Source organism: Nothobranchius furzeri, chromosome 17, assembly GCF_043380555.1.
Source record: "Nothobranchius furzeri strain GRZ-AD chromosome 17, NfurGRZ-RIMD1, whole genome shotgun sequence".
Taxonomy (NCBI): domain Eukaryota; kingdom Metazoa; phylum Chordata; class Actinopteri; order Cyprinodontiformes; family Nothobranchiidae; genus Nothobranchius; species Nothobranchius furzeri.
Window position 1 is genome coordinate 33,458,117 of NC_091757.1, and position 18,314 is coordinate 33,476,430.

Genomic DNA, 18,314 nt, shown 5'->3' on the forward strand with positions numbered 1-18,314 from the left:
AAACTGAACTAAATCTCTTGTATTTGTTTCAGGTCCCGTATGTTAACTATTAACAGCTTGATAAATATTGGTGTGCAGCTTTGACATCCAGGAACCACATGGCTTTACTGAATTATCAAGGATCCTGAGAATGAACTAATGCAAACAATTTAAAGACCTATCAGTTGTTGCTCTGTAAGTGGATAGATAAGTAAAATAACGACAAAGTGTTGTCTGAAATGCAAGAATGAATGAATGAATGAATGAATGAATGAATGAATGAATGAATGAATGAATGAAAGGCAAAGCCTTGAGCTTCTCCCTATTCCCCTTTAAGGACCAAAGTGGAATCTCTAAATCCTTTAAATAAGAAATTTTTATTTTGTATTTGATTTTAATTTGTTTGAATGGTCTGAAGTGAATGAATAAACAAACAAACAAATAAATAAATAAATAAATAAATAAATAAATAAATAAATAAATAAATAAATAAAATGAATGAACTAGGAGTGGGCGATAGGGGGAAATAAAATCATGGATTTGAACAAAGATCTACCAAAGCAGAAGATCATCAATCAATCAATCAATCAATCAAAGTTTTATTTATGAAGCGCCTTCCGCAACCCTGTCAGGAAGCTCAAGGCGCTGAACATGGTACAGTAGAAGTACAAATATAGTGAATAAATCAAAAATAAAAGCAATTCAAATTACAAAAAAAGGTGAAACATTCTAGTACAGGACAGATGAGTAAAACAAGGGATAGAGAGTATATCATATCATAGAATCCTCACAGATGATTCTCTCATAATCCTTTGGAGCTTAATGTTAACAAAACTCAATTGCTTGTTATTGGAACTAAATCTATGGTGTCCAGACTTGGTAAATTTTCACTCATGACTTTTGATTCCCCCATCTCACCTTCCCTGCAGGTTAAAAGCGTGGGGGTCATCTTGGACACCATGCTCTCATTCACTGCTCACGTAAACTATGTAACTCGCTGCGCTTACTTCCATCTCGGAGCATCAATCGGTTGCGCGCCTCTATCTCCACGAACGATACCAAGGCTCTGGTCAGTGTGATGGTTATCTCAGGCATTATTGCAATGCTTTACTTGCTGGTCTCCCACAAAACGTATTCACAAACTTCAATTAGTTCAAAATGCTGCAGCCCGCATTATCACTAGAACACCGTCCTCTCTGCACATTATGCCTGTTTTTGCAGAGCTTTGCTGGTTAAGATGTCGTATTGAGTTTAAAATTCTTCTGCTAACATATAAAACCCTCAACATCATGGCTCCTGCCTATTTGAGATATATTCTCAAACAGCGCCAACCACCACGCACCTTGCATTCGACAACCAGTAACCTACTTATGACACCGTGTGTGCGCCCATCCACCATAGGCCTTAGGTCCTTTGGCTCACAAGCTCCTCGGCTCTGGAATGAACTGCCTCCATTTATTCATCTAGCTACTTCTGCTCAACACTTTACATCTCTTCTAAAAACACGCTTGCTTAGGCAAGCATGCTCTACGTGTCTGGTTGAACCCACTTGTGGGTCATCATAATATCTGACCAGTGCCTCACTCAACCATCGTTGCTCAGTCTGCCGAATGTCCCATTGTGAAGTGCCTGACTTTTACCCACTGATTTTATTGCATCTTGTACCTTGATTATGATGATCTTGGACGACCTTGTAATATTGTTCCTGTAATTTTTTTAATGATTCTTGCCCATTGTATTACGTACGTACTAAGTAACCTTGTAATAGTGACCTTAGAGCTCAGAAAGGTGTGTACTAATACACTGACTTTATTATTTTTACAATTATTATGTGCTGTCTATCTCGACTGTTAAAAACTTTTTGTTCGCTACCATCCATCCATCTATCCATTTTCTTCAGCTTATCCGGAGTCGGGTCACGGGGTCAGTAGCTTAAGTTGAGAGGCCCAGACTTCCCTCTCCCCAGCCACTTGGGTCAGCTCTTCCGGGGGAATCCCAAGGCATTCCCTGGCCAGGTGAGAGACATAGTCCTTCCAACGTGTCCTGGGTCTCCCTTTAGGCCTCCTCTTGGTTGGATGTGCCCGGAAAACCTCACCAGGGAGGTGTCCAGGAGGCATCCTGACCAGATGCCCGAGCCACCTCAATTGGCTCCTCTGGATGTGGAGGAGCAGCTGGTCTACACTGAGCCCCTCTCGGATGACTGAGCTTCTCCCCCATCTCTAAAGGAGAGAGCCACTCTGCAGAGAAAACTCATTTTGGCCGCTTGTATCCGTGATCTCATTCTTTTGGTCTCTACTACCCAAAGCTCATGACCATAGGTGAGGGTAGGAATGTAGATCGACCGGTAAATCGACAGCTTTGCCTTCTGACTCAGCTCTCTCTCCACCACGACAGACCGGTACAATGCCTGCATCACAGCAGATGCAGCACCATTCCGCCTATTGATCTCGCACTCCATCTTTCCCTCACTCGTGAACAAGACCTCGAGATACTTAAACTCCTCCATTTGAGGCAGAACCTCATCCCTGACCCGGAGAAGGCGTTCTAACCTTTTCCGAATCAAGACCATGGTCTCGAATTTAGAAGAGCTGATTCTCATCCCAGCTGCTTCACACTCGGCTGTGAATCACTCCAGTGAAAGCTGAAGATCACGTTCTGATGAATCCACTAGGACCACATCATCTGCAAAAAGCGAGACTTGATCCTCAAGCCACCAAAACAGATGCCCTCCACACCTTGGCTGCACCTAGAAATCCTGTCCATAAGGGTTATGAACAGAATTTGTGACAAAGGGCAGCCTTGGCGGAGTCCAACTCTCACTAGGGATGAGCCCAACATACAGCCAGAAATGCGGACCCCACAGGGTCCCCTAGGGACATGGTCAAACGCCTTCTGCAAATCCACAAAACACATGTAGATTGGTTGGGCAAACTCCCACGCACCCTCCAGGGTATGACAATTTAATTGTCATACCGTTGTCATGAATTCCATTTTACCATGTGTCAATTTGCATTTTATTGTATTTATTTGTTTCATGTTAGCGACCTAGAGAGTTTTGTCTCACTCTGTTTTATCCATTTCTTTTTGTCCCATTACAACTGATCGTGTTAGTGTGTATTCATAAAAGTAATGCTAAAGAAGTGTTTAATTGGTGATGGCATTTAGCTTTATTCAGTTAACTCAGATGTATTTGACGTGTGTCTAGAGCAAGGTGCCCAAAATGGCTTGTCGGCCATTTGTAGCCTTCCACTGCAGTTCAAAAAAGCACAAACTTGGCTCATCAGCACATGTTTGATGTTTAGACAAACTACATTTTTAGGACTTTTTCTAACTAAAATGGAAACCTTTTTTTTAAATGTGAAATACAATTAAAAAAATGATTTTTCTTGACCTTTATTTTTTTAACAAATATTTAAACTGTAATATTATCTTGTTTTTGGGTATGAAATGTAATATCAGTAAAGCTGCCTTTCCTTGTCTAATTTCATAGTAAACAAGATCGCAAACTCATTGACATTTTTCTAAAGCTACATTCTTAAAACTTGACCACCCTTACCAAAGAAAGAAGGACTCGTGTTTTCATTCTTGTTGAAGATCACCTAAAATGTATTTTCAGGACCCTGAAAAAAGAAAATCATCAATGCAACAAATCTAAAGATACTGAAGTATTTTGACTTTATTGAAATATATTTATGGATCATTTTCTATAAAGCAAACACTTTTGTCCTTCATAAAGCCAGAAATATGAAATAATAATAATGTTTGTTAAAATCGAGATTTTAAAACGAAATTATTTATAAGCATTTTTTTTAATCTAAAACTACATAATATCTACTTTTATACCAATACAGCAGTAATAAAGAAACAACATCGTCCCTGACTGCAGGTCTTTCACCAGAGGGCATTAGACTTGTACAGGACTGAAGGTTGTTAATGGATAAATAACTAATGAACAGGGAATAACAAGATGTAAATACTTGTTCAAATGAGTAAACATGACTTGGAAGATTAAAGAACGGAGAGAAAACAGACTAGAACAGGAAAAAAACAATAGGAATATAAACCAGAAGGTGGAGCTAATGTAGCCTAAATCTGCTAACTGACGTCAAACGCCAACGAAGAAGTCCACCAGAGAGGAAAATGGCGGCTTTCGGACGGTTCTCGCAGATGTTGTGGAGGTCTCCTTTGACCCAAACCCGGCGTCAGCTTTCTGCCGCCGCCGCCGCTGGACATGGCGATTCTGGTAATTGCTAGACTTCGTTTGATCTCTGTGGCTGTGTTCATTTAAATTCGCTAAAAAGGTAAATTGTCATGATTGTGACCTTGCTGACCTAGCGTTAGCTCCCTCCTTCACTTCCTCGAGTCCCAGCACGTAGACACATCAGACCCAGGCTACAGAATTATCTTAAACTTGATCTAGAAACTTGATCTAGGTTAACAAAGTAAGACATGCTCTTTGTTTTGTTTTTGTGTTGAAACTGAAAGACTCAATAAGAAAGCTAGCTTAATTAAGGAGCAGCATTATTCACAACCCGGTGGTTCATTCAGTGAGAAACACGATGAACAAACAAATCATTTTGATACGTTATATGAAAATATAACCAAGAATAACGTTCTAAGACACGATTTTATACACGAGTACAGTGGATGATATACACTTTGTAAGTAGATTGAATACATTTCATAAGCCGATTTTTTATAGCTGATAAAAACTCACAAGATGCTTCTCAACTCACAAGCACAATAAAAAGATTTACAAAAATATCAATAGGAGGTAAATTAATGAAACTGGAATTAAAATGATAAAAGGATAATACGGGAGCCTGAAAGATGACGCAAATTACAGACATATCGAAAAGAAGCTAGTGAGGAAGCGTCGTGTCAAGAAGATATGTATGACTAAATATTGAACAAATGTGGCATTTCTTAACAATCAACTATAATTGTCTTATCTTAGATTAGGTATAATTCAAAGACAACACCACCAGAAGTCTGAAGTTTTCCCAGTCCAGACTTGTAATAATTGATTTAAAAAAATACTTTTTATCTGAGAACGATATGTTTGCAAATCTTTTTTAAAGTGGTTTGTTACAGATGTCAAAATTAGGGATGCAACGATACCGTTTTTTTTTTCAAACAGATATGATACCGATACCTGGATCTGAGTACTCGTCGATACCAATTACCTATTTCTACCACACAAAAATGCTAGGGATTGGAATACAGGTTTTATTTTCTTCTCTTCTTTCAACAGGAAAAGACTGTGAGGTAGATGAAAAGTAAAATATATGAATAGAAATTATCACAAAACTAAAATATTATGTGAACACAAATGACAAGTTACAGTGAAGCCACTTTCAAGCAACTGCATTGGTATTGGATAACTTTTACCGATGCTGATACTGGTATTGGCATCCCTAGTCAAAATGTCACTTGAGTTATGAAATCCCACTTTCAAATTATACTGAATGCAAGAAAACACAGGAACATTAGACACATGATCGGTGCTGCTGTGATCGCTTCAAGCGTACAACGACAATCACACAAGAAAAATAAAAAACACTGTCTTACATAAAACTCGCAATACTGTTTATCTGTGTGTTTTTAACTGAAATGTTTGATCCCAAAACCAACAGGTTTCAGTATCAGTGGGTATAGATCTGTGGCAAATTTTTTTAATACATTATTTTCCATTTATATTTATGAAATTGTGTTTCTTTTTCTTCACAGCTAAAACATGGAAGATCCTCACCTTTGTGGTCGCCCTTCCAGGTGTTGCTGTGTGCATGTTAAACACATTCTTGAAAGCGCAGCAGCACAGCCATGATGCTCAACCAGAGTTTGTTCCTTATTCCCACCTTCGCATTCGCACTAAGGTCTGATGTTAAATCCTTTCTTTTTTCATCAACAATCACATTTTCTATCTTTTTGCTATTTTGTCCTAATGCTTTTCCCTCCTTCTCATACAGCCCTTCCCATGGGGAGATGGGAAAAAAACCCTTTTCCACAACCCCCATGTGAACGCCCTTCCTGATGGGTACGAGGGGCATGAAGAGTAAACCATCCAGACCTCATAATGGGCCCAGTACTTCCCAGGGTCTGTTATGGGACCTAACTCCTTTCTACAGCTTATTTTCCCGTCTAGTTTCCTTTTGTCATTCTGTGCTCATCATGGGGCACCTGAACCAATGATTCTACTGTTCTGGACCATTTAACTAAATGTCAGCTTAAACTGAATAAACATTAAAGTAACTAAAATGGCTTTGGTACAGTTTTATTTATGTCTGGTTTTGGGGTTTTCACTGTTTTAGGAAAATAACTTGCAGAGAAAGCACAGGCTTGTGCAATAAATCTCTAACATGCAAACACAATTATCATTTCACCTGAATTTGGACGAATACATAATATTCCTGCATACAGATCACTTGTGTTGTAGTCATAGCTGTGAGCGAGTATTGGTTGTTTATATTGCCAGGGACACAAAACTTGAGTGTGGGTTGAATATTGTCAGTTATTTATATACACATGCCTGATGTTTCATTACAACATGCACTGCAGTGGAATGACTGGTGTTGAAAATCTGATCTTTATTCAAAAAAAGTTCAAAACTGGGGATTGAAGCAGCAATCCACCAATTACAGGATAAACCCCTAACCCCTGTTCCATTGTTGCATCTATGAGCTTCCTCAGAAAAATGCACAAATAGCCAGCCATGTCAGGTTTTCTTCACAGCTTAGTGAGCCGTCTGTGATCTGCCAGATTAAAAACAGTGGCAGTTTCAAAGTAGTACCATCGAGAGAAAATGGAACTGATAACTGACCGAACTGCTGCAAGTTCAGCCCTAAAGCAAGGGCGTAGATTTGACATGGATGGAGGTGATGTGTACCCACCAATAATTTGGCCACCTCTGCTTTAAAAAATCAAAAAAAAAAAAACCTGTCAAATGTCTCATTACCCTAGAGGTGCAGAAAGGACCTACCGGTACCGCCATAATGCATATGACCGGTGTGGTTGGCTGCACATGCAGAGTGAGGATGGAGGCAAAAAAAAGGTTGAACACAAGCATACAGCAGGTATGATTTACCTTACCTTTCTCTAAGAACTAACCATGTTAATCATGGTTTTAGAGAAATCTGCAGCCTTGTGCAGACATTACCAGCCTAGAGAGACTATTTAAAATCTGACATGTAATAACCAGAACTTTTTAATTTCAAAAGCATTTTGAATACAATTTACTTTCACAACTAAAAAAAACTTGTCATTAGTTAACATTTAACTTTACAACTATATGTAGTAAATCAGTACTTTACTGCGTTATTATGGAAGACTGAAGGGGTGTACAAGTCCCCACCCATGTCGAGCAAGTCTACGCCAATGCCTGGGGAAATTGGTTGTGAGCAAGAGGAACCATGCCTGAAACGCGTGGAACCAATCAGATGCAAAATCTACAGAGTGCAGTTAATAGAGCCATATGTTGGTGTGGCAAGTAAATTGGGGCCAAGCACTATAAACTAACAAACCCAAGCGGCCAGAACAGCTGTGAGGAGTCCTCTGGGCCCACAACCGCCTCTGGAGATGATTGGTCGCGGCGGGATGGCGAGATGGAGCAGCAGGAAGGCCAGTGCACCGCCGACGCAGTCAAACGCTCCGCTACCCTGGATGGCACTGCTGCAGGCAAAGCTGAATGGAATAGCGGCTCTCGGCACACAGACGGGAAGCCACACTGCAACAGGCATGCCCCCCTTGGATCAGTACAACTCTCCCCAATCAGAGGCAAAGACTTACAGTCGTAGCACACACGGGCCGAGATCTGGCTAGGAGTATCTGGGTGCAGTTTAACGCTGTAACAGAATATGCAGCTCCAGTCTGCGATCACACGATACCAAACACATTAAGATGGAACAACGAGCATTAGCTAAGGCCGCGCAGGAGGGAGAGTACTTCTAATCGCTGCTTGTAGTTAAGAGTCTCAACACACACTAGCACCTGAAGTGTCACACAAGAGCGGTCCTGCTGGAGGAGCTGACAGCTGCCTTTTATTGGATGGCTCGCCCCGTCCCGCTTATCCGTCTGATGCGGGCCACCTGCCTCTATGCTCTTTACTGAGATGGGACCAGACCATGGATGTAATTTTCACTTTAGAAGTGTGTGTGTGTGTGTGTGTGTGTGTGGGGGGGGGGGGTGTCTTTACAGTATGCTCTAATGGAAAACAGGCTTCAAACACAAACAGTTGTTTTCCCACTTGTAGAGCTCAATCAGAGTCAGTTTAATATAGCGTAATATAATGTTTTTGGATGGTAAAACGTGCAGGGGTCAAAACTATCCCCCCCCCCCCCCCCCCCCCCCCCCCCCCCCAAAAAAAACAATTTTTCGTCCATGGACCAGACCGGAACTGTCTGTCCCATCACATTGGCATAAATTGCTGCAACAGGTTTTAAAACGCGAGAACAACATTTACAAATATAAATATTGGTGGGGACATGCCCCTGGTTAAAATGATGCCTATAGTTGTGCGTGAGCCTAACTGGAGCAAATTAAACTGAATTGTGTTATACGTAAAAGTTTGTTTAGATGTTTTAAATAATATTGTTTTTAAAGCTGCGATTAAAAAGTTTAGGACTGTGGTGAGGAGTAAGGCCAAATACAGAAGTGTCACAGTGAAATAAAATGCAGCTATTTCTTGTGATTATTATTGAACAAAACAAATGTTCTTAGTCGAAAACCAGAAACCCAGAAGAGCTCAAATCTTTTACTTGCTGTGATGAGACGCAGCTTCGTGTTTCAGTGAGGATTTTTCATCTGGAACAGCTGGGCTGAAGTGAATAACTGAGTGAAGTCTTGTATAAAAACTTTTTTCACAACCATTATATCAAAGAGAGGAAACTGGAATAGGGTTACAGAGCAGCATCGAGGACAATGCCAGCTGGCATCCCCCCCTCTTGAACAGGACAATACAGGATTAATCCTGACAATGGAAGTTTAGGGTTGCCATGGCTACAGTGTGCGTTACCCTATTGAAGGTTGTTTTCAGCACCTTGTTTATATGATCTAAACCATAAATATGTATATAAGCACATGTTTAACAACAAGTGTTTATACATGACTATGATCTAAACACCAGCAGCTCCTGTCTGATCTACGTGACACGTTGTTACACGTGACCAGAGCGTTGTTACAGACTCCGCCTCTTTCTCGTGAACGCGCCTAAAGCCGAATTAAAAAATCCTGGGTTAACAAAGCTTTGTCGATATATTTCCTGAACAAAGCGGCCACTCTTCCCTCGCGTTTAGCTCTGGACGGCTACCGCTGACGTGACGGCTGCCATATCCACCGGCCGCATGGATCCGGCTCGGTTCTGCTCCGATTCACGGCAGCGGGCTACGATTTGATTAGTAAATCTTGTATTGAATCATCTCGGATAACTGCGCGCGCGCGCTCCGCCATCAAAGGGGAGACCAATCGCTCGCCGCAACCCGGATCAGAATGATGAGCACAGATAGAGGTGAGATCTCGATGGGGATGTCCTAAGACTTTTGTAAATGTACACCCACAGCCCATTTGTTGTGTCTGCAGATTTGCAGTTACTTAGAAAACAGGAGAGGGCGCAGTTCTTCAGCTCTAAAGAGCAGGACCTCGTTCTGAAGTTGTATGAAGAGGAGAGAGAAATCCTAACGTCTAAATCCAACACCACCAGCGCCTCTAAACTGCGAGAGGAAGCCTGGCAGAGGATCGCTGACAAAATAAACGCGTAAGCACCGTCAGTCTTTTAAAGTGTTCTCTCAGCAGTCAGGACTCTGGAGTTGAAACATCAGACACATTTTCACACAAACGAATAAAATAACACCTCTCACAGGGGGGCTTCTTCCTGGGGCCACAACGGGTGTGTGGGTGGGGGGTGGGGGGGGGGTGGTGATCAAATGATCAGTTGTGATCAAATGCATTGTTTAAAGTTGCTACTAAACAAGCAGCCACCAATACAATTTCTATATTTCTTAGATATGTAGCCCAAACAAATACAGATAAATAAAAATTGTTTACTAAAATGTAGCAATTTAAAGGACAATGTGATCAAATGCACTGTTTACAGTTGTCAAATATTGAATTTGTAGTAATCAGTTTTACCATCCATTCAGCTTTTAGTGTATTTTTAGTACCTGCTGAAGATGTTTATGATAATGGGTATTTTGATTAAATTGATGCTAATAAATGAATAAGCATTAGTTGCCACAATGCACTCACTGATCTCTAAAGAAAATCACGTGAATTAATCAGAGACGTGATTTGGTGAATAAAGTTGCTACTAAACAAGCAGCCACCAATAAAATCTAATGCTTCACTAAAAGACCCGCCCTCCTCTGCCTCTGATTGGCTCATATTGTAAACAAGCAGCTTTCTGGGCCAAACTTGAACAGACTGGCAGAGGTGTGACCAAGTCACTGCTTTGCAAGTCACAAGTCTTTCCAGTCAAGTCTCGAGTCAAGTCCAAGTCGAGTCCAAAGTCAAGGATCTGGAAGTCCAAGTCCTTAACTTAGAATTTTCGAGTCATAATCAAGTCATCTGTCAAACTTCAATTTAATAACAATGATAATAAATAAATTCCAGAAATAAAGCTTCTTAAAACTTAATTTATTTACTCAAACAAGCAGAAAGTTCAGCTGAAGTTGTTTATAAACAAAGTGCTGCTGAATTTAGCAGTACAAGGTCACACCCAGAACCAAGAATGGTTTATGATTTTTGTCCATATCGTGTCACTTTTGTGCTAAAATGCTCAAGTCATCATCAAGTCAACAGATGCAGGTCGACTCAAGTCGCAAGTCATTGGCGTTCAAGTCCGAGTCAAGTCGTAAGTCTTTATAGATTTTATCAAGTCAGAAGTCATTAAAATAAGGACTCAAGTCTGACTCGAGTCCAAGTCATGTGACTCGAGTCCACTGCAGACTGATGAAGACACCTTGGGAATAGGAAGTTGTAGTCTGTTAAGCTTTATCACACGAGAAATGACAGGTGTTGTGTGGAATATGTGAGACCTGCTGCATGCGTGTATGTTTTATAACAGCTCGTACATCAGGAGTTGGTTTATCTACTGTTGGGTCTGTTTTCATGACTTCCAGGGTTTCTGACAGCGGCTACAAACGGACATGGCAGCAAGTAAAAATCAAGCACAAAAACATAACCCAAACAGGTATTCTCTCCTGGAAACATCCATCTTTACTGTTTTTAAAAGCAGCTGAGAGATTTAAACTCCTTTCCCATCATGGTGCATCTTCAACACTATAACAGCTTCCTCTTAATATGTCTCCGGGCAGCAAAAAGGAAAAAGGTCGAGGTTTCGAGGACCGACGGGGGGTCGGCCACCCCGTCTCTAACCTCAGCAGAAGATGAAGTGATTCATGGCAGGGAAAACACGCTGAAGATGGAGGTCCTACCTGGCGGTATTGGCCCCATGACTGGATCGGACAGCTCTCTTATGAGTGGTAAGACTTATTCAGCTGTCTGAAGGTTTAAATTTACAGAAGATGATCTTACTGCTGTCCCTGACGTAAAAGTGTCTGGACATCCAGTCCTTCTCCTGCCTGTGATGAAGACTGAACCAGAGAGCCTGAGTGGTGATGAGACGGACATCAGTGACACTCACTATGAAGGGGTAAGTGGGCGAACGCTCTTCAGAGCTGTCTGACTTTAGTTACCTATTACTGCTCCTTTATTACAGGAAGTGCAGAACTGCAGTTTCCAGGAGGCGGGGAGTTCCGCTGAAGTTACAGCTGGTGTCAGAGGTGGAGAGGTAAGGTTCAGCATCAGATCACAACCGACCCATAAGAAGTGAAATAAGAGTGATTTTGTTTCTTGTGTTTTGTCCACAGAAGCAAACGGATGACCTGAAAGCTCTTTACTGCGTGTACCTCAAAAAGGAGATAGAGAACCGTGACCAGGAGATGGCCTACAGAGCACTTAAAATGAGGAAACTGGAAAAGGAAATCCAGTTACTCGATAAACAACTGATGTGACTGAAATCTGAGTTTTTACACCATCAAACAACAGCGATGAATGATCTCACCCAATGTGTTGCTCGATCATCATTCATCCGAGCTGTGCAGACATGTCTCATATAGTTCCACCATTAGGTTACTTGTGGGACCTTTGCACTACTGCAACATACGCGCTAACGTATTTATGCTGCTTAGGGAAGGGAGCAGCTGAAATCTACCATCTAATGGTGCTTCAACACAAATTCACTTGTGTTGGCTCAGTGGATTTAAAATTGAAGCGACTGAAGGATTTTTTTCTTCCATTTTCAGCTTCACGTTTGAAGAAACTCAGTTGGATCAGAACTAAAATCCGTGAATCCTTGTCTCTGTGCTCCACTCTCCGCAGCGTTTCAGGACATTTCCATTAGTTTTATTTAATTATTTATGCTGACAAAGAATCGGTAGAGATACAGCCCCACAGGCTCCATTTTAGAATAAATAAACCAGTAACTGACAGTGATTGTAGGAACCAGCTTTGGATGCATTTGTACAATTCTAGGAGGCAATAATTACTAGTTATTTATTTTTGACATCTGTTAGTTTGGTCACTTGGGTTGTTTAGTTCTGATCATAAGTAAGCAACACTTGTTTATTCAGATGCAGGACAGTTTTCCTGCTTGGCCAGTAAAAACTCCTCTTTGTTTAGTTTAATGTAATCACATTACAATGACACAGTTAGATTCTCCATAAACCTCTTCTTAGCAGTGCCTGTGGAGTGACAGTCCTGGGTGGACACCAACCAGAGAGTGTGTTTTAAACGTAGAGGATCACACTCCTGAACCCCCTTGACAAATGTGAAAAAGGTCAGTTATAAGTGAAGATTTGTGGAGGATTTGGAGTCTCACCTCTGCTTTTTACAGTTGATGATCCTCTTAGCTCCATCAAACTATGGCCTCCAGCTCCTACATGGGTGGTTTACAAGATGGAAGTGAAGTAGCTGGGATGAGAATCCGCACCTCCAAATCTGAGGCAACAGCTCTCAACTGGAAACTCCAGGAGGAGTTTTAAGTATCCCAGGTTCTGGTTTATGAGTGAGGGAAGGAGGGAGGTTGAAACGTGAACAGAGGCATGGTGCCTGGGAAAGCCTTAAGGACCCCACGGGCTTCCTGGCAAGGGCTGCTGCCTCCATGACCTTTATCTTTGATGAGCTGTAGAAGATGTCGACTCTATGAGGTTAAAAACACTGATTCCACCAACAGCAGCATGCACGTTTTTCTATAAATGCCCCAAGAAAAGGTTTCCAGAAGTACAACTCCCTAAAAATATAACAGGCTGCCCTATACTGTGAAAACTTTGCATTTTTATTTATTTAAGGAGGATCAAAAATAATAAGCAAAAACACATTTGATTGCTTGTATTATTTAAATTGTTTTTGTCACATTTAAACCAAACAAACTGACTTTTATTCTGATGAGTTTATATGAGTTCATGTGGATGAAAGTGTTGTTCAGTGTATATTTTTAATACTACAATTTTTATGGACTTTATTGAATACAGAATAAACTATTTTTAAAGGGCAGCTCTTTACTGAAACAGTTCCAAAAATGTTTGTACGCGACCCACTTAAAGGGACATTCTAGCCACTTTCAAGTGTGTTTCTTTGTAACACTGATAATTACTCTCTTGCATTTTAGACGATTGGCCTCTGTTTCTGGCAAAAACTGAGCTAACGGCTAGTTCTAGCAAAGCAAAGACTGTAGATGACATAAATTCAGTGACCCACTGAATCCCGTCTTCTCTCATATCATATTTATAGAAAATATCAAGCATGTAAGACAGTAAGCAGGTGAAGATAATTTATAGAGAAGGCCATTGACCCCTCCCTCCGACCCCCACTTGGGGGTGCCACTGCATTAGAGTTGGGTCCATTAGCACTCTGAATTACCACAAGTCTAAAGCAGATCAACACATGTATGTAACTTGCAAATAATGTAATGTAGGTTTTAAAATGCTATAAAGCTTTATAAATACTTTCTGAGATTCTGGAAAATGGAGCAGTTTTAAGATAACAACACACGTTGTGGCCCCTCATTGGGTCATAATTTCTGAAGGATGTAGAAGCTGTTTATCCAGACTGAGGCCATTCAAGATTAGACAATGATTATTAGTTTTTATAATTAATCTTTACACAGACAAAAACTTCAAAATGGGTGAAAAGGTCGTTTTAACAAACACTCGTTATATACAGTTTATGTACAGTGCTAACAAGTGTTTTCAGGATTTGTTGAAAGTCTCGTGTTTTTCTTCTTCAGAATATTCAGAACATTTAGAGCAGGGAAGGCTGCTGTCCTATAGCTGTTCTGCTCCAACGCACCTGATTCAGAGAAATAGGCTAATCATCTCCCGCTTGTCCTTAAGTTCTTCAGAAACTTAAGAATCACCCAGGTTAATGATTTTTCCGTCCTCTAGTGGACCATCACTGTTACTACAGGCAGCGTTAATAAAGCTTAACAATACAAAACACAACCCTTTTCAGCACCACACTCTCCCCCACTCCCCCCTCTCAGTTACATCTGACCAGGTGAGGAGAGAACTGAGGCGGCTTAAGAGCAGGAAAGCTGCAGGTTCTGACGGGATCAGCCCCAGACTGCTCAAAGACTGTGCTGACCAACTTGGTGAAGTGGTCGTTGAACCTGAGCCTTCAGTTGGAGCATGTCCCCATCCTGTGGAAGGCCTCCTGTGTGGTCCCAGTTCCCAAAAATTCACATCCCAGAGAACCAGACCATTACAGACCAGTTGCCTTGATCTCCCATCTGATGAAGACTATGGTGAAACACATCCTTACCCATCTACATTCAGTTGTGAACCCAGAAGGACCCATTACAATTTGCACATAAAACAACCATGGGGGTGCAAGACACACCGAGACCGGGCTCTGACTCAATCAGCAAAAATGCACTTTGAGAATCATGTTCTTCAACTTCTTAAGTGCCTTCAACACCATCCAGCCATGTCAACTGCAGCAGATGATGAGGGGTACAGGAGTGGACAAACATCAGACTGCATGGACCACTGTTTCCTCTGTGGGGGCTGGCTGCCCCGGGGGCAGCGGTGGGCTGTGCAGCCGGGGTGCTTCTCGTGCCTCCTCTTGCCAAGGCTACTGCTGCCGATCCTGCTGCTCCCGGTGCAGTTGGCTCCTTTGATGGTGTTTCCGTCTTCTTTGTGCCTTCTACATCTGCTCTCAGCCAGCTGCCCTTTCTCTTTTACGTGTGTGTGTGTGTGTGTGTGTGTGTGTGTGTGTGTGTGTGTGTGTGTGTGTGTGTGTGTGTGTGTGTGTGTGTGTGTGTGTGTGTGTGTGTGTAACAGAGCAGAAAAATCAATGAGGAGTCTAAATTTACTCTGCAAAAAGAATCCCAAACACTGAGGATAACTAGATAACAGCGTGCTTCATCTTGATCCAGGTTCTGAGCTGGATGAAGATCTAAGGTGGAACGACGATTTAATCGGCTTGCTGAGAAACTAGTTCCAGCACCACGAATGATCACAGCACCTTCACGCACCATCCATTCTGATGATCCTCCATGATTAAAGACAAGCAGCTATGTTGGACTTTGGGATTCTTTAAAAGCATCTCCATCGTGTACGTGACAGAAGGACTTCTTTGCTCTAGTGCCATCTCCAAATTAAACCTGGATCTCTGCAGCTCAACATGAACACCTTTAGAGCTTACCGCTGTTATTCGTGCTGCTAGCTGCTGAGACTTCTGTGCATTGCTTTCGTAGGAAGGGCAGCAGCCGGTCTGCTACCCACCCTGCCACATCCTCCAGAGAGAGCAGGTAGCAGGGGCGTAGCACCGAATTCTGGGCCCTAGGTACAAGCCATGTGGGCCCCCATGCTCACTTGTTTAAAGTCTCAGACACCATAAAAGCAAAATGGATACTGAATTAGGTCACCAAAATATTACCTAACATTTCCTTTCAGATGAATCAGCTGCCAATGATTGCTTGTAAATTGAATAACTTAATTGTATAGTGAGTTCACCTTTTCTCATCTCCTCAGTGCGATCTGGAGTGAATGAGGACCCTGCTGCTGCTGCTACTGCATCTAAAGGGTCATGTGGTTCATGATGTTGAGCTTTGCTAATACTGATATTCATTGTTACAATAATGAAAGGTTAAATACACATGAAATGAAATAAACCAGCTTCTGTCTGTGAAGGTAATGAATTATGTAATTATCTACATAATTATAAGATTGTCCGTTTTCAAGATCAAATATAAAGAAAATAAATATGATTTAACTGGAGAGGCAAAAGTGAAACAATTCAATGAACAGAAAAAGCCCCAAATATTCTGCTTAGAAAGAAAGAAAGAAAGAAAGAAAGAAAACGATACAGCGCCTCTCAAGATAAAAATCATGAGGCACTTCACAAAAAATAAATAAAATCTGAAAGAAAAGCATAAAAAAGATTTCAAAAACAGATTGAAAATATGTTTAAAATGAGAGAAAATAATATAAATTGTGATAAAAAATAATAATGTAAGGAAAGGGAGAGAAAATGAATAGGAAAGAGGGAAATCAGTGGATCACAAGGAAAGGCGGAAGAGAGTGGTGATGATGGTCACACCAAAACCAGTCTGAACAAGTGAGTTTTCAGCTGCTTTTTGAAGGAGACCACTGAGTCCACTGATCTCAGGCTCAGGGGGAGAGAGGTCCAGAGTCTGGGGGCCACAGCAGCAAATGATCTGTCACCTTTGGTCTTTAGCCTGGTGCGTTGCACAACCAGTAGGCTTTGATCACTGGACCTCAGGGACCTGCTGGGGGTGTAGGGACTAAGAAGATCACCAATGTAAGATGGTGCTTGTCCATGTACGACCCTAAAGACTACAATCAGGATCTTGAAATGAACCCTGAAGCTGACTGGCAGCCAGTGAAGCTGGAGGAGAAGCGGGGTGATGTGGGTGTGTTTGGAGGACTTGGTCAGAAGCCGAGCACAGGCATTCTGAACCACCTGTAGACGGTTCAGGGAGGTTCTGCTCAGACACGTGAAAAGAGAGTTACAGTAGTCTAAGTGTGAGGAGATGAAGGCGTGGAGAACAATCCAGAGAAATTTTTATAGTGATATTGAACCAACCAGATGCATTTACCTGCTACAGTATACATTTTCTTTAAATGTTCTTAAAACACTATACCTTGAACTACAGAGAGGGGAAAAAAAAGATTTTTTATGTCCACTGGCCAACACATCTGTACATAACACCCCATATTGATGCAGCACATGCAGGAGTACTTCTACAGATATTCTGTAGTCAATATCTCTATCAGCGAGGAAATTCCTCTTGTACAGTTTTACTGCTGATTCTGAGTCAGCAACTGTTTTATTAGTTAAGCTTAAAATATAAATTCTCTAACATAAAGGACCCGTTCAAAAACTAAATGTCTCATCTCTGGTAAAACATAATTCAATAAATAAATAAATAAAATACAGTATAAGCTGCCATGTTTGTTGTCAACCTGAGCCTTGCTCGCTGATTTTAATGGGAAAGGTAGACAGAAATAAGAAAATCATGATGAACAAACCATGAAGTAATTAATTATATCATGAAATATCTACAATTTAAATAAATTCAATAATTTTAATTTATGGTTCATGTAGTTAAATATTTAATGATACATTTATAAAAAGTGTTTATTGCTTTAGTTATTTATTGAATTGTGTCACTTTTGGCTCTCCATACATTGCAACAGGAACTCATGTAATAATTAGACTATAAATTTTTCCAACTTTCATTATGATCCATAATTTATGGCCTTAAAGTCAGTGACCTCCACTGTGTCATTTGGGCATTTTTACCTTGAGTCTAAGTAGATAATCTGGGATTAACAATGCAGTTTGGTGGTCTGTTGCATTCAGTTTTTCGTATAGCAGGATGACACTGGGGGCTTTGGGACAAAATAATCGATGCTGCCTTAAAGCCAATTAGACTGGATGTAGATTGGTGTGTGGGTTTACAATATACTCATAATAATGATAGTTTTGTTATCTTAAATGTTTATGCTCCATATGAGGCTATTGAAAATAAAGGAGAATATCTTAATAGATTGGCTTTTATTAATGCATTTATTCAAGGTCAAGGTACTTACAGTATATATGTTGTGGGTGATTTTAACGCTGATCTCGGTTTGCCAAATATTTGACCCAATTTCAAAATCATGCAGCATTGGAAAACATGACCATCATGTGTGGGGTATCTGCATCAGACCATATACCCCTTGCTTTTACTGTAAGAACAACTGCCTGAAGCAACTGGGTATAATCATGACAATGATAATAATGCTACTGGTATAAGAATAGAATGGTCAGCACTC

The 18,314-nt window shown here is 41.0% G+C and overlaps 2 protein-coding genes across 3 annotated transcripts; both read left to right on the plus strand.

Annotated features, from left to right (window-relative positions):
• The first annotated feature begins 4,064 nt into the window (after positions 1-4,064).
• Positions 4,065-6,237, plus strand: cox6a1 (cytochrome c oxidase subunit 6A1). The gene is made up of 3 exons (XM_015972043.3): positions 4,065-4,222; positions 5,710-5,855; positions 5,949-6,237. Exons 1-3 carry the CDS (start codon positions 4,120-4,122, stop codon positions 6,036-6,038), a joined length of 339 nt encoding a protein of 112 aa, XP_015827529.1. The 5' UTR covers positions 4,065-4,119; the 3' UTR covers positions 6,039-6,237.
• Positions 6,238-9,289: 3,052 nt separating this feature from the next.
• On the plus strand, positions 9,290-12,151 carry LOC107393580 (uncharacterized). 2 transcript variants are annotated; one of them, XM_015972039.3, is made up of 7 exons: positions 9,290-9,481; positions 9,553-9,727; positions 11,091-11,161; positions 11,286-11,453; positions 11,526-11,623; positions 11,690-11,761; positions 11,841-12,151. In XM_015972039.3, the coding sequence occupies exons 1-7, from the start codon at positions 9,463-9,465 to the stop codon at positions 11,982-11,984; spliced, it is 747 nt and encodes a 248-aa protein (XP_015827525.3). In that variant the 5' UTR covers positions 9,290-9,462; the 3' UTR covers positions 11,985-12,151. The 2 variants fall into 2 exon arrangements, with proteins under 2 accessions (XP_015827525.3, XP_015827526.3); XM_015972040.3 differs by having other exon boundaries at positions 11,541-11,623.
• Positions 12,152-18,314: the final 6,163 nt, after the last annotated feature.

Excerpts from the sequence above, each read along its gene's own strand:
- LOC107393580 (XM_015972039.3), top strand. Across the intron at positions 11,162-11,285 it reads CAAAAACATAACCCAAACAG|CAAAAAGGAAAAAGGTCGAG; the intron begins GTATTCTCTCCT and ends GTCTCCGGGCAG. Across the intron at positions 11,454-11,525 it reads GGACAGCTCTCTTATGAGTG|TGTCTGGACATCCAGTCCTT; the intron begins GTAAGACTTATT and ends CTGACGTAAAAG.
- cox6a1 (XM_015972043.3), top strand. The coding sequence starts at position 4,120 with ATGGCGGCTTTCGGACGGTTCTCGCAGATGTTGTGGAGGTCTCCTTTG. Across the intron at positions 4,223-5,709 it reads CGCTGGACATGGCGATTCTG|CTAAAACATGGAAGATCCTC; the intron begins GTAATTGCTAGA and ends TTTTCTTCACAG. Across the intron at positions 5,856-5,948 it reads ACCTTCGCATTCGCACTAAG|CCCTTCCCATGGGGAGATGG; the intron begins GTCTGATGTTAA and ends CTTCTCATACAG.